Source organism: Mesoplodon bidens (assembly GCF_964165515.1).
Source record: "Mesoplodon bidens genome assembly, chromosome: 4".
In the NCBI taxonomy this organism is placed as follows: domain Eukaryota; kingdom Metazoa; phylum Chordata; class Mammalia; order Artiodactyla; family Ziphiidae; genus Mesoplodon; species Mesoplodon bidens.
In genome coordinates this window covers 120,755,650-120,770,896 of record NC_138160.1, presented here as the reverse complement: position 1 = coordinate 120,770,896, position 15,247 = coordinate 120,755,650, and the positions used below count along the sequence as shown (strand labels likewise).

Sequence of the window (15,247 nt, the reverse complement as noted above, 5' to 3'; positions counted from 1 at the left end):
ATGGGCTGAAGGGGGAAAGACTGGCAGGGATCCAATGATGAACAGCCTTGTAGGCCATGATTTTATTCTGAAGCAACTGAGGAGTCTTAGGGAAGAGAGGGATGAGATTTTGCTTCCTTTAAAAAAAAGATTGGTCACTCTGGCTGTTTTCTGAACAATGGGTTGTAGGGGGAAGACTGGAAGCAAGGAGGCCAGATATCAGACCCGGAGACTGATAATGGGGGCTTGGACCAGGTTGGTGGTTCTGGAAATTGAGGGAAGTTGATCAACGGGAGATAGAACCTATAGGACTTGCTGATGGATGGAAGGTGGGGGTAGGAGGAAGGGTACATAGACTCTGGCTTTCTGACTCTCCTAACTGGATGGAGAATGGTTCCATTTAGTATGTTACCTGGGGGAGGTGACTGGGGAAGGATCAGGTAGAAGGAGCCGTTTGAAAGTTTGAGGTACCTATTTAGATAAAGTGGTGGTGTCAGGTGAGCTGTTGGAAATGTGAATCTGGAGTTTGGGCCACAGATATCTGCCTTTTCCAAGTCGGGGGTGTGGTGAGGAGGTGTGGGCCATGGATAGGTGAGGAGGATGAGGAAAGTGTGTGTGCAGATCCTCAGAAAGCAGTGCCAGGGCGGGGATGGGGGCTATGTCCTGGGGTGTAGAACCTTAAGGGCAGGCCCTAAAGGCGATAGGGGCTTTCTGGGTTGCAAGTCCCCACTCTCATCTCCCAGCTCTCATCTCCCAGCTCACGCCCACTCCATTGGCCCTGTCTTTTCCTCTGGTACTGGTTCCTTCCTGGCTCCAGGCGTCTTTCTCACCCTCACTCACGCCGGCTTTTCCAGTCCAGTGGGAATTAGGAAAAGGTCTGAGATCAGCCCTGTTTCTCTCATCACACGCATCTGCGCTCAGGCATCCAATGATTCAGTTTCTCTGGTTACAGATTGAGTTCCTCACCATCCTTCACCCGTCGCGTCGGGATTGGAGATCTGCATATGTAAATGAATGATTAGAAATAATTACGAGCTAAGTCAGCAGCTCTCCACCAGAAATAGAACCCAGGCGTCTTGACACAGAAACCTGGGGTTCCCCCTACCGCCCAGCGGACGCGGCGTCCACAGGGCGGCGCGGACCCTTTCCGGGGTATTCTCAGCAGCAACAGAGGTTTAGTTCCTGCCGCTCTTGGCTCTTCCAGGCCCAGCTAAGAGACTGATCAGGCGTGGGCGGGGCGAGGGCGGAGCTGGGCCAGATCCTGGGCGGGGCTTAGATGTGGGCGGGGCTTCCTCGAGTTCCGGAGTCGAGTTGCTGCCTGGGCCGGAGCGGAGATGCAGCCGCCGCCCCGAAAAGTGAGCTTGGCCTGGGGACGGGGACTCCTGGCGGGCTGGGGGAGTGATGCGGCCCAAAGGGGCACCAGACCTGCGGTGGGGGAAGAAGAGTAGGAAGGGGTTCAAAGGCCAACCCAGAAGTAACCGAGGAAACAGCCCAGCTCCTCCCTGGCCCCGCCCCCTCACCGCTCCCTGCGCGGAGTGTTTTTCAGGTCCCTGCGCCAGGGGTCTTCATCCTTTTCTTACCCATACAGGTGAAGCCATCCCAGGAGGTGAAGCTGCGCTTCCTGGAGCAGCTGAGCATCCTTCAGACCCGGCAGCAGACAGAGGCGGACCTACTGGAGGATATCAGGTAGCCCTGACCCCCTCCACGTACCCCGACTTTCTCTGTCACACGCTCCGCCTCTTCTCTAACATACTACAGCTGTCGGGGTGGGCGGGGGTGAAGAGCTCTCCAACCTGCCCATTCAAGGCCGTCATCCTAGGCCTCCCTCTCCAGATGCTGGATACGAATTATCTTTCCGCGCACCCCAACACACAACCACACAGGGACCCTCCCTCAAACCCCTTCACTCCACACCGCCCCCTCCACACCCACAGTCAAGCTTAGGACAGAATCCCCCCTCCCTCTTCCAGACCTGTTGAAAGGCTGGCACACACTGTACTCAGCTGACCCCCATCAGTCCTCACCTCCAAGCACACAGATGGTTCTCCGGGGCGGGGAGGATCCTGCTGAGGCTCTGAGCATTGAGGTGAGGTTGTCCTTTGCTGCGGCTGCCCGAGGTGGTCTCAAGGACTCTCTCTTCAGTCTCAGGCCCTCCTGGTATAGTCACACTCCAGGCCTGGCTCCCCTCTCCCTCCTGCCCAGGCTAAGGAGAGGGTCGAGGGTGGGAGAAAAGGACCAAATAGTAACACCACCCCACCCCCCTAATCTCCACAGATCCTACAGCAAGCAGAGGGCAGCCATTGAACGGGAGTATGGGCAGGTATGGGACTCCTTTTTCTGGACCTTCCCTTTTGTTCTAGCCTCCTTTACACTACCAGCAATGTGCCTCCACACATACTCCTGTTCTGGTCAAGAGCAAATGCCTAGAACCAGGCAAATTTGTGTCATATCCCTGCTGTGGTACTTTTTAGCTGTGTGACCTTGGACAAGTTACTTAACGTTTCTTGGCCTCAATTTCTTTCTCTGTAAAATGGGAATAATAATAACTGTACCTTCACGCAAGGTTGTTTTAAGGACGGAATAAGTTAATGCATGTAAAGCACTTAGCAAAGTGGGTGGCATTATTATACTCTGATCATATGTTCTCCCAAGTGGGGAGAGTCTTTGAAAGGGAACTGGGTCTGTGATGACTTTCCCACCAGGCACTCCAGAAACTGGCTGGGCCATTTCTGAAGAGGGAAGGACACCGGAGTGGGGAGATGGACAGCAGGTGAGTCCCATGGTGGGGTGGCAGGGAGGCCAGGGAGCCAAGAAGGGATGAGGAGCTCAACCCCAGGAACCTATGAGGAGGGCACGTGAGCGGCAGGTAGAGCTGACACTGCAGCGGGATAGCAGCTGACCCAGCAAGGACACTGGATGGGGGCGGAGGGCATAAGTGATCCTTGTGGCCGAGCTAATGGGCTGATCGATTGATGGGCTCCCAGACGAGGGGGATGGGAAAGCAGTCTGTCTCCCATGGTGTTGGGGGGGGCATCTCGTGAAGCTTTGGAGTGCTCCCCTCCTCAATGCAGACTTTCTCTGGGGAGAGGCAGGATGGTGTTTGGTGCCTGGCGCTGCCTGCTGGATGCCACCATGGCTGGGGGCCAAGCCCGGCTCCAGGCATCTGACCGATACCGTGACCTGGCAGGAGGCACAGGGCGGAGCGCTAAGGAGCAGGTGCTTAGGAAGGTATGGCTCAGTGGATGGGGTGAAGGAAGGGCTGACTCGGGGATGGAGGTGATCTGGACCAGGACTTGTGTGTCCATGCCCCTAGGGAGCAGAGAACCTCCAGAGGGCGCAGGCCGAGGTGCTGCAGTCTGTCCGGGAGCTGAGCCGAAGTCGAAAGCTGTATGGGCAGCGTGAACGGGTGTGGGCCTTGGCACAGGAGAAGGCGGCTGATGTCCAGGCCAGGTGGGGTCATGGGGAGTTAGGAAGCCTGTGGCGTCAGGGGATGGAGCCAAGGTGCCATGGCTGGGCCTGACCTCCGCTCCTCTCCCTTGCCTGCACAGGCTTAACCGAAGTGACCATGGCCTCTTCCACACTCGGACCAGTCTCCAGAAACTCAGCACCAAGGTTCAGAGGATGTGGGCATGAGTCAGGGCAGGGAGAGGTGGGCAGATTAGTCTAGTGGTTTGGAACCCGGGGGCATAAGTCAGAGAGACTGGGATGAATCCAGGCTACCCTACTTCATGCACCAAGGTGCATGACCTTGGTAAACTTGATCTCTCTGAGCCTCATTTTCTTCATCTATAAAATGGAAATAGTACCTTTGTTTTTCATTCCTTTAGTATGCAGTTATTGAGGACTTCTATGTACTTGGCATTGTTTGAAACACTGGGGATATGGTGGGGAACACTACCAGCAGAGCCCCTGCCTCCACAGCCTGGTTAGGGGAGACAGATAGTATGTAAACAAAGACTCAGAATAAATGAAAAGAAGGTGATATGATAAAGCATACCAGGGGAGTGTAATTTAGAGGGAAAGCCTCTCTGAATAGGTGGCCTGAGTGTCAAGGAGGAGGCAGCCATGCAGAGATGTAGGGGAAGAACATTCCAGGGAGAGGCAATGGTGAGTGCAAAGGCTCTGAGGTGGGAATAACTTTGTAGGCTCGAGGAACTGAGAGAAGGCCAGTGTGGCTGGAGCATTGTGAGCAAGGGGACGAGCACTGTGGAAAGACTCAGAGAGGGTGCTGGGGCCAGCTCATGTTGGACCTGGTAGACCACAGTAAGGAGCAGTTCGGATTTTATCCTAAATGTATGCAGTTGCCACTAGAGGATTTTGAGCAGGAATTGTGAGTATGTAAAATTTTTAGTATGGTTTGCCAGTTATCTCAGTAATGTGAGAATCCATTCTGGATCTGGGTTGGCCGTGGAAGGACCCCAAGGGTCCAGGGCTCCCAGTTGACACCTATGTTCCTCTCCTAGCTGTCTGTCCAGTCGGCCCAGTACTCCCAGCAGCTGAGGGCGGCCCGCAATGAGTACCTGCTCAACTTGGTGGCCACCAATGCCCACCTTGACCACTACTACCAGGAAGAACTGCCGGCCGTGCTCAAGGCCAGTCTCAGCCTAGATACCCCTGCCTCTCAGCAGGGAGGGCGTCTCCCTGCTTCCCACCACCATCAGGCTGGGTGGGGCTGGGGACCTAGTCTGCTCAGGGTGGGCAGAAGATACATACCTGGCTTCTGCTTCTGCTTCTAGCTGGCTGCATGACACTGTGCAGAACACTTACCCCTCTGAACCCCAGTTTCTTCATCAGGACTAGCCCCTGCTCTGCCTACTTTATAAGACTAATGGGGCTCAAGGGAGAGAATGAATGTGAAAATGCTTTTTAAACTGTTAAGTGCTGTGCACACATGAGGGCCTATTATTAGAAGCAATAATAATGTCTTATTCCTTCTCAATTTCCCATACCTCATACCCACCACCCATTCAAACCTGGACAGAGAGCCTGCTTGGGGGAAGGGTGGTGTCAGCATCTTGGGGTTCTCTCCAGGCCCTGGTCAGCGAGCTGTTGGAACACCTGAGGGACCCGCTGACTTCACTGAGCCGCACTGAGCTGGAAGCTGCAGAGATGGCTCTGGAGCATGCCCACCGTGGGGGGCAGGCGACCTCCCAGGTAAGCTCCCCAGAGATCCTCTTTACCCTTCTCTCCCAGGACAGCGCCCCCTCCACCACTGCATGTCTGCCCCTTTCCTTCTCACCTTGTCCTCTCTCTACCAAGAAGGGCTGGGGACAGGCTTGGAGAGGGAGCCAGTGAGTGGCCGACTTTGATTTTTTCCAACTCCCAGGTAAGCTGGGAGCAGGATCTGGAGCTTTTTCTTCAGGAGCCCGGAGTATTCTCCCCCACCCCAGCTCAGCAGTTTCAGCCAGCAGGGAATGATCAGGTAAGACCTCTCTGCTAGGTGGAATCAGGCCACTTGGAAAGGGGACTGTGGTGTAGACCTCTTCCCCATTATCCTCGTCCTGGTTTTAACTTAGAGACTATTAAACTACGGAGAGAGGGTTTCAGAGCCCCAGTTCACCTCCCTCCCACCAGGACACAAATTAACTCACTTCCTCCCACCCTTCTGTCCCTTCACTGCACTATCTTCTTCATTCTACCTCTGTCCCTCAACCTGGATCCCACTTCTGGGACTCTCTGTGTGTCCACATGAATGCACACCTGTGTCCACAGTCATAGGTGTGTGCTCCCACCTATTTGTCCCTGACCCTGGAGGTCAGGAGACAGGGAAGAAAAAAAGGAGGGAACTGGAGGGAGGGGGAATGAAGAAGGAGCAGCATCAGGGCATCCTCCCAGCTCCCCATTCATTCAGGTGTGTGTCCTGGAGCTGGAGCGGGGCGCAGGAGGTGTGGCCGGGGAGAGTGGCCTGGAGAAAGAAGTTCAACGCTGGACGAGCCGAGCTGCCCGAGACTACAAGATCCAGAACCATGGGCAGCGGGTGAGGTGGGGAGTGCAGGTGTCGGGGGTGGGCAAGAAGAGCTGAGAGATGGGGATCCCGGCTTCACTGGGGATGTCATGGGGCTGCAGGCAGGAGGGGAGGGAAGGGTAATTTAAGCCGACAGTGTGGCACAGTAATTTAAGAGCGTAACCTTTGGGACTAGACTCACCTGGGCTCAAATCTTGCTCTGTTGCTTCCGAGCTATGTAACCCTGAGTAAGGGAGTGACTTAAGCTCTCTGGACCTCAGTTTCCTCATCATTAAAGTGGGGCTAATGATAGCACCCACATCACAGGGAAGATGAGATGACATAATGCATGTGAAACAACTAGGAAACTACCAGGTTATTAGTAAGTTGTGCCCCATAGTATCTCCACCCACTCCTGTCCTCTGCATCCCCAACCAGGTGCTGCAGCGGCTGGAGCAGAGGCGGCAGCAGGCTTCAGAGCGGGAGGCTCCAGGCATAGAACAGCGGCTGCAGGAAGTGAGGGAGAGCATCCGGCGGGCACAGGTGAGGCACAGCCCTGGGGTTAGAGCCACTGAGACCGCACCTCCTCCGGCAACACCCTCCTCCACTCCTTTATCTGATGGTGGGGAGACTGGAGGCAGGAGGTAGAGGGTGGACATATCTGGGGAGGAGGCTCCACTCACCTCCCAAGGGCAGGCCCAGCCACAGCCTTGACTGAGCCCCTCTTCCCTGTGTCAGGTGAGCCAGGTGAAGGGGGCTGCCCGGCTGGCCCTGCTGCAGGGGGCTGGCCTGGATGTGCAGCGCTGGCTGAAGCCGGCCATGACCCAGGCCCAGGATGAGGTCGAGCAGGAGCGACGGCTCAGCGAGGCCCGGCTGTCCCAGAGGGACCTCTCTCCCACGGTGAGCTCCCTCCACTCCCTCCCCGTACACACCAGGAGGGTAAAGAGCCCCAGTGGAAAGCAGAGCTTACAAAGTGGGAATCACACTAGTAACTAACTCAAAGCGTTGTTGTGAGGCTTAAATGAAATCACTTAAGTATGACTCTTGGCACAGTTTGTAACATAGAGAGCTCTCAATGAACTTTTATTATGGAGTATAGGATGGTGGTTATGAGAGGTCCTGAGAGCAGACTATAAGCAGTTTGAGTACCAGCCACTCCACTTACTAGCTGTGTGATCTTGGAAAGTGACATAGCCTTTCTGAGCCTCAGTTTCCCATTAAGTAAAATGAGGTTGATAGTTTCGCAAAATAACGCTGGCTTATTAGGAAGTTTAAACAAGACAATGTACATGAGATACTTAGCATTGTGCTTGGCACACATAAGCGCTCAATACTCTAACTCTGTGATTATTGCTAGTGTTGTCTTGCTCTGTGGTGGTTCTGCCTGTGACCCAGGGTGAACGGATGGGTGGTACTACTTTGGAGGAGGATCCACAGTGTTAAGTGTAGGATGGGGTAGGAGGGAGGTGCAAGAGGGAGGGGATATGGGGATATATGTATACATGTAGCTGATTCACTTTGTCATACAGCAGAAACTAATACAACATTGTAAAGCAATTATACTCCAATAAAGATGTTAAAAAAAAAAAGGTAGAATGGAGGAGTGAGAGATATAGTGGATGGTACTTGAGACTGGGCCTCACAATGATGTTCGTTCTCTGTCCCCCCAGGCTGAGGATGCTGAGCTGTCTGACTTTGAGGAATGTGAGGAGACTGGGGAGCTCTTTGAGGAGCCCGCCCCGCCAGCCCTGGCCACCAGGCCCCTCCCCTGCCCTGTCCATGTGGTGTTTGGCTATCAGGTGTGAATGGAGGTGGGGACCTCAGACAGGCAGGGATGGGGAACAGCCAGTCCTGAATCCTTCTTTGTGGGGCCCAGGCAGGACATGAGGACGAGCTGACCATCACAGAGGGCGAGTGGCTGGAGGTCATAGAGGAGGGAGATGCCGACGAATGGGTCAAGGTGGGTATGGACCCGGGGCTCTGACCTTGGCAAGGGGGCAGTGGGAGGGACTTCTCTGTGGCCCGTAAAGACCCAGCCAGGCAAAGCTGGAAGCCTGAGTGGAGGAGGGCCAGGGCCGTGGACTGCTGAGGCAAGCCTGCTTTCTGTTCACTTTGCTGGGTGAGCAGGCTCGGAACCAGCACGGTGAGGTAGGCTTTGTCCCTGAGCGGTATCTCAACTTCCCGGACCTCTCCTTCCCTGAGAGCAGCCACGACAGCGACAATCCTTCGGGGGCAGAGCCCACAGGTAAGAAAGGGAGAAGAGTTGCTGAGTGGTTGTGGCCCTGTTCTGGGGGCACTGCTGCCCGCCTCTTCCCCTCACCATCTCTCCTGGGCTTCCGCAGCATTCCTGGCCCGCGCCCTGTACAGCTACACGGGACAGAGCGCAGAGGAACTGAGCTTCCCCGAGGGGGCGCTTATCCGCCTGCTGCCCCGGGCCCAGGATGGAGTGGATGATGGCTTCTGGAGGGGAGAATTTGGGGGCCATGTTGGGGTCTTCCCCTCCCTGCTGGTGGAGGAGCTACTTGGCCCCCCAGGGCCATCTGAACTCTCAGACCCCGAACAGGTGAGGTTTCCTTTTCCCTGGGTCCCCAGGCACCAATGGGTTGACTCTGCCATGCCAGGGAGATCCCATATTCGTCTTAATGGCCCCTCCCCCCCTATAGTGGCTTGGGACTCCCCATCTCCTTTGGCACAGAGAAAAGGGAAACCAAGGCAATCTTCATTAGAGTTTGGTTGTCCTGCTTTAGAGCTGGATCTTAGTTCAGATTCCTATTCTGTTACTTTAGGCAGGGATTAGACCTCTCTGAGCTTGTTTCTTCACGTGCATGTAAAAGGGGGACAATAATGCCTCTTTCAGGAGGCTAACTATCCTGATTAGAGATAATGGAAGCGCTTAGCACAATGGCCCATAGGTGCTTTGATATATGGTACCTGTTGTTCTAGCAAGAAGAGCAGAGGAGTAGGAGTCAGGAGTTCTAGCCAGGACTTGGTCACTAACTAGCTCTGTGATTTTGGATAGATGGATTAACCTGAGTCTCACCTCTGACATAGGAATCATCAAATCCTTACCTCACGGGGTGGCGGTGAGGACTGAATGGATTAGTGCACGCGAAGTACTAGCAAAACGCCTGGGACATTTTAAGCGTCAATATATATTGGCTGTTGAAATGTGTGTCACCTACAAGCCCCACCCAGATACAAGCATTTGGTCACTCTCTGGACTGGGGAGTGACGGGACAGGAACTGAAGGTGGGAAGGGAGGAAGAGCTGGTGAAACCTTCCCACATGCCAGGAATAACTCTTTGCCCCCTCATCCCCAGATGCTGCCATCCCCTTCCCCTCCCAGCTTCTCCCCTCCTGCACCCACCTCTGCCTTGGATGGGTCGCCTGCACCTGTCCTGCCCGGTGGTGAGTAGAAGGAGCTGGGGCCCTGGGAGGGTGAGAGACAGGAAGAAGGAGGAAGTCTGGAGCTCCTGGGTTACACTCAGCCCCTCTGCCTGCCCCAGGAACCTCCTGTATCAGGCTCTCTGATGTATGATGGTAGAAGAGCTTGGGCTTTGGAGCTGGGCCCACTGTTCAAACTCTGCTCTATGACTTCCTAGTGTGTGATTTAACCTGTCTGGGCCTTTACAGAGTGAGGAGGAAGGTCCCTCCCTCACTGAGTTGTGAGAGTTAAAGGGATGTCTGTAGAGTGCCCAGCGTTGTGCTGGGCACATAGCAAGCATGCAATTAGTAGCTGGTTTCTCATTATTATTATTTTAAAAATTAGCCAGTTTCTCCCACGATGTTTTCCCAATACACATCCTCTGCCCTTAGTGTTCTTGAATCCTGTAAACACCTGGTTTGCATCATAATTTTCCTCATCCATCTTTTTTTTTTCCTTGTTCTTGTTGTTACCTCATCCATCTTTCCTAAAACCATCTTTTCTAAAAGGCACTTTCACTTTCTTCACTGCAACCCCCCCCCCACCGCGACCCTGGAACCCCTATGAGCATTTTCTGCACCCCGCTTCTCCAGCACCCGTTGTTCACTTTGAATGATTTAGTACTCATTCATTGTGTCTGTCGGTGTTTCACTATGCAGTTCCTGGCAGCCATTGGGGTAGGGGCGGTGTGGATCCCTCCTGCCCCCGGGTACCTTTAGCAGGCCCGATTATACAGCAGGTGCTCAATAAGTGTTGAGGTTGGATGGATTGATAGATATTATGACCCAGGTTAGTGACTATTTGTTAATTCAGCAAATATTTACAGAGTGCCACTGTCCTAAGTGCTGGAGATACAGAAGCGAACAAAACAAAGTCATAAGACTGACTTGTGGTTCTTATTTCCAGACCAAGACCTGGACTGCCCTGGACCCCTGGACGTGATGGCGCCTCGACTCAGGCCGGTAAGGGCCCCGCCCTTGGAGGAGAGTGTTTGGAGAGGGGTCACTCCAACTTGTCCTGTTTTATCTGCAGGACAGAGGGAATGGACAGGGATATCCCCAAGGGAGGCCTCTGGTGCACTGACTGTGTGTTCCCTACAGATGCGTCCACCGCCTCCCCCGCCAGCTAAAGCCCCGGATCCTGGCCACCCAGATCCTCTCACCTGAAGCCAGGGGGAGTCACTTTCCCCCAGTGATGCTGCTGCCCCTATCTCCGTGCTATCAGAGACCACCCCTCCCCACGGTGATCCAGAGCGACACAGCCAAAAGCTGGAATCTCCCTGATTTCTGTTCTCACCTTCACGGGTAGAAATTTCTTCTCTCCCCATTTCTGGGGCTGGAACCCACTCCTTTTTTGCCATCATCCTCCAGCCATCTCTAAGGGCTGAAACTACTCCTTTGTCTTCTGTTACCACCCCATCTCTAGGGTGGTGAAATACCCTGAAATCTCTGGGACTGGAATTCATCCCCCAAAGTCTCGAGTGGCTCTGGCTTATTTGTGTCTCCACCCTGGTTCTGTGAATCACCCCACTCCAGATGCCAGAGCCACTGGGGTTGGGGGCTGGGATGGGGGCAGGCCTGTCAGAAGGAGCTGGAGCCAGTATGCGAAGCAGCTGTAATCGTCTGAGCGGATTTATTGACAGTGAATAAAGGGCACAAAGCCCAAGCCAGGGCCTGGGCCTCTTGTGCCAAGAGGGCAGGGGTCTAAGGTGCTATTGCTTTAAGGGCCCACCAAGGGCAGGGGCCTGCTCCCAGCCGCACGCTCTAGCATATGGAGTGAGGTGATGGGGAAAGCAGGTCAGGAGGCCTCTTGGTAGGCAGGGGAAGGGGAAGAGGCTGAGGACCGGAGGTGGGACTTCTCCCAAGGTTCCCCAGCCTGAGACCGTGCAGTTTCAGGTGGAAGTAAGGCTGGTCCCTCAGCTGGGGGGCAGTGCTGTCCAGTGGAGAGGAGGGGCTTCATGCCCACCCACCCCCTGGCTCTGCCAGCTGGTAGTCCATCAGCGCAATGAAGGAGAGGAAGAGTAACAGTGTTGCCTCCTCTTCAGCTGTGTCCCCGCTTTTCCCCAGGTGCTGCAGGACCTTCCCTATCCCCTGGAGCACAAGCCCACTCCCCACCACCAAACCAAGGAATATGTACCAAAGGCTAAGCCTGCAGTTTAGCTTGGGGGTTCAGGGAACCAATGGGCTTAGGTAGTTTAAAGTAGGGGGTGGGAGGATAAGATTATCTGACTTGGGGCCCAGGCAGACTCACCTCACACACCCCCTGCCCCCCGTGGTGGGGACACCTGAGAGAGAGAGGAGGGGTCAACAGTGGGAGAACAGGAGGTGGGTCATATCAGTGCCCCCTAGAGTAGGGGCAAATAAGAGCTGAGCCCACTGCAGCCCACCACATGTCTTCATACCTGGTGATCTGAGGTGTCCGGTTTGCTTGGCTGTCCATTTGCCTCTTGACTGGCCAGCCCTGGGCTTGGGCCCCTCCCTCCAGCCCCCAGCATCGACTCTGCAGAGGCTCCAGGGCTCCTCTCAAGTGCACGAGGGACTAGGCTGCTGTCCCTGAGTCCTCCATTCCGCACTGTGGGGCTGGCAAGCGCCTGGGGCTGCGGCTTCTCAGGGGGAAGGCTCTCAGTGGCAGGCATCCCTGTCCTGGGCTGCCCTTCCCCAGGCCCCTGGCCACCCCCTGGGTCCTGCCCCCCACCAGATCCCCAGCTCCTGTCTGGGGGGGAGCCATCACGATGCTCATGCAGCCCATAGCGCTTCTCAATGTGTGTCACCCGGAACCTGGGAGGGGAGGGAACACTGGGGCTTAGGACCACCACTCAGAGGCTGCTTGGCCCTTCCCTCCGATCAGGGACATCCTGAGTTTGATAGGCACTTCCCTCTGGCCTAGGGCAGGGGAGAACAGATTGTGGGGCACATTGTGCAGCCTGGCTTCTGCTTTGGCTCACAGTCCACAAAGAAAGAGCCAGGGCCTACCTTTGGAGGCAGGTGCCTGACCGTTGGGGTCCCCACCTCAACCTCCCTTTCCCTGGGGCACTCTATACCCACCTGCCCACAGAGAACACAGTGGTCTCCCCAGGCCGGGGGCGACTCTTTCCTTCCTTGGAGCGTCCCTGACGGAGAAGTGGGGGTCTCTTGTTGCGGCTGCAGTGGATGCAGTGGGCTGCGGAGCCCAGGTGCACTGTGTGATGATGGGAGGGGGCTCCGTCCTGCAAGCTGGAGGTGGCATCCACACTGGACGGTAGGGAGGAAGGGACCAGGGGTGACATTCCCAGTTTTCTTCCTGTTCCACTTGCTCCTGTTCTTTCAGCATGCTCCTTAAACCCCAGATGCCCCACTTGCCCCAGGCCCCACCATTCGTTTCTTGTCTTTATCTAATAAACTCAATATGAAGATATTAGTGACCATGTGTTCTCCCTCCCGGGGCTAAAAAGCGAGCAATGCTTAATGCAGAGGAGTGGCATAAGGGGTGAAGGTTAGGCTTGATGATATCCAGAGGAGAGATGTGGTTTGAAGGACTCAGGATTTCTACAAAACATCCTTCTTCCTGTATGTTAACCAGCCTCACTCTCCCCTGTCAACCCAAACATGCAAGGAGACTGGGAGAGGAATGTGCAGGAGGAGAGGGTACTCTCCAAGGCAAGCTCAATCGTGCTGCCCTTGTTCTCAGCTCACCTGGACAGCTGCATTGTCCCTTCTCCTTCACTGTCCCCCAGCATCTCCTTCAAGGCCTCAGCATTGGCTGAGAGAAGGAAAAGAGGGGGTCAGTGGAGGCAAAGGCCAGGGCAAGGGAAAGTTGAGGAGGTGGGGAACGGGGCCAGCATACACCCACCTTCATTTTGGATGATGCATCGAACAATCCTCTCTACTGTGTCCTCATTCATTTCATCGTCCTCAGCTGAAGGATGAAAGAGGTTGGTAAGGAAGCAGTAAATGAGTCAGCTTTGGGGGTACATTACCTGGTGGCTTCTGTGGCTTCTTGCTCAAGACCTACCCCTTTAGCAAATTGCCATCATGCTGTACCTTAACATTTCAAGGGCCAGGGCAGAAAAGGTGGGGAAATCAATGGGAGTCCAAGACTCATCAGTGGGCCCTTCCCACCCATGCTGCCTACTCTAGCTCTGCTTTCGGGGTGGTGGCAACCCAATTGCTCTTGCAGAGTCAAGAAAGCATTACTAGACCTCCTGAAAGCTTGGTCGGGATTTGGTCTGGGTCTGTTGACCAGGAAGAGGTGTGGGGAGAAGGGTCAGGGAGAAAGGTGACTGAGCCAGGTTCTAGGCTGTTCACTCACGGGGCTGGAGCTGAGTGTCGTCAGGCTCCGAGCCCCTCGAGGTGCGGCAGCGGTAGCCTTTCTTCTTGAGCACGTGGCAGATCATGAAGCCTACCAGGCCCATGAGGAAGAAGACCAGCACAAGCAGGAAGAGCATGTACAGCCCATGTTGGGGCGGCTCCAGGTCAGGCTGTGGTTCCGACATGAGGCCCTGGGGGGCGAGCGCGGGCCAGGGCGCCTCCTGGGGTTAGGGGGCTGCAGCTAGAGACGAGGGGAGGGATAGGAATGCCTTCTTCAGGATCCGAGACAGGCAAGCCTCTGAGGTCTGGCCCCGCCCCCTACCCAACCAGGGAGCTGTCCGTGCCAGGGGTGCTGGTCCGGGCCAGGGGTGCCAGACGGCAGCTGGGCAAGCTGTGTCTTCCACGACCCTGGTCCGCTTCCCCGACGCCCAGAACGTGCCCCTTTCCAGCTTGTCCTGAGCTTCCGTCCCTCCCAAGGACACTGCAGAGCGAGATGGGACGGAATTCTCAGGCGGCCTGCACAAGGATCGTGCCTGAGTCAGCGTCCACACCTCCTCTGCGCCGGCCTGAGCCAGCGTCCACACCTCTTCTGCGCCGGCCTGAGCCAGGCCTCCACAGCCCCCTCCCCTTCCTGTACTCTCGCGCACACACCCCCTCCCGCCTTTCTGTTCCTCCCATCCTGACCACCTGGCCCACCGGTACCGGTGGTTTAGCTCTGGCTCCGGCTCCGGCTCGGGTTCCGGTTCCAGGGGCGTCCTAGTCCGGCTCAGGGCCCCCGACGCCCTCCCGGCGCTCATCCCTTGCTTTCTTCCCCTCCCCCCTTCGCCGCCTCAAGGGCTCCGGGCTGCGGCCGCAGATACCCGTGCCGCGGCAGGCGGGGGGAGGGAAGGATGGAGAGGGATGCGGGCTGGTTGGGACCGGGGAGAGGCTCCGGACAACTCCAGCCCTGGGAAGGGAAGGAGAAGGGGGCCGCCGCCGCCGCCGCCCTGGGTTCCCAAAAGCCTTCGACCGTCGCCGGCCCGGGACCAGGGGGCGGAGCGCAGGTGTGCCGGGCGGAGAGCAAGAGCCTTGCGCGCTTGTGAGCGCAAGAGTGATGCGCGCGTGACTGCGCCGCTTCCCCCCCTTCCCCGACCCCGCGTCGGGGGAGTGTGCGGTGCCGAGTCTGGGTCCGGTGAGGAGGACAGGCAGTCAGGCGAGAGTGCTCTCTACTGGTCTATCGGGCACGGCTGGCTTGGCTCCTGCCCTCAGATGCCCCGGCCGGATGTGTAGCAGGGAATCTTCCCAGCGGGCCGGGGGGAGCCGGCTTTCTGCACCCGAAAGGGACGGCGTGGCCGGTTCTCCGGAGCCTCCTAGAGAGGTGACATGGCCTGCGCCCCGTTTGGGACAGGTAGCTGGACGGGATGGCTCGGCTTCCCGAGGATTTGACCCCCGCCCGGAAGGAAATGGCCCTCTCATCCTAGGACCGACGCTACCGTCCTCCGGCCAAGGCCAGACGCTCACGCCCCAGAACCTAGAAGGGCGTAGCAAGGCGAGGGAGGAACTCCGCAGGGGGCGTGGCCTGGGCGTGGTCTAAGGGAGGCCGGCTTAGGTCTCCCGGTTCCGCAGAGGCAGGCT

At 56.3% G+C, this 15,247-nt stretch overlaps 2 protein-coding genes across 7 annotated transcripts; one reads left to right on the top strand and one right to left on the bottom strand.

Annotated features, from left to right (window-relative positions):
- The first annotated feature begins 1,240 nt into the window (after positions 1-1,240).
- On the top strand, positions 1,241-11,742 carry FCHSD1 (FCH and double SH3 domains 1). 6 transcript variants are annotated; one of them, XM_081231615.1, is made up of 20 exons: positions 1,271-1,334; positions 1,568-1,665; positions 2,254-2,299; positions 2,682-2,749; positions 3,072-3,207; positions 3,293-3,429; positions 3,528-3,591; positions 4,443-4,571; positions 5,011-5,133; positions 5,306-5,401; positions 5,831-5,956; positions 6,362-6,466; positions 6,662-6,823; positions 7,594-7,722; positions 7,800-7,883; positions 8,051-8,168; positions 8,266-8,486; positions 9,244-9,331; positions 10,254-10,309; positions 10,448-11,742. In XM_081231615.1, the coding sequence occupies exons 1-20, from the start codon at positions 1,314-1,316 to the stop codon at positions 10,511-10,513; spliced, it is 2,073 nt and encodes a 690-aa protein (XP_081087741.1). In that variant the 5' UTR covers positions 1,271-1,313; the 3' UTR covers positions 10,514-11,742. The 6 variants fall into 6 exon arrangements, with proteins under 6 accessions (XP_081087740.1, XP_081087738.1, XP_081087741.1 ...); XM_081231613.1 differs by having other exon boundaries at positions 3,051-3,207; XM_081231614.1 differs by lacking the exon at positions 2,254-2,299 and having other exon boundaries at positions 1,241-1,334.
- Positions 11,550-15,124, bottom strand: RELL2 (RELT like 2). The gene is made up of 7 exons (XM_081231618.1): positions 14,336-15,124; positions 13,635-13,874; positions 13,176-13,241; positions 13,019-13,085; positions 12,392-12,577; positions 11,749-12,124; positions 11,550-11,631 (listed from the first exon to the last, which is right to left on the bottom strand). Exons 2-7 carry the CDS (start codon positions 13,816-13,818, stop codon positions 11,599-11,601), a joined length of 912 nt encoding a protein of 303 aa, XP_081087744.1. The 5' UTR covers positions 13,819-13,874; positions 14,336-15,124; the 3' UTR covers positions 11,550-11,598.
- Positions 15,125-15,247: the final 123 nt, after the last annotated feature.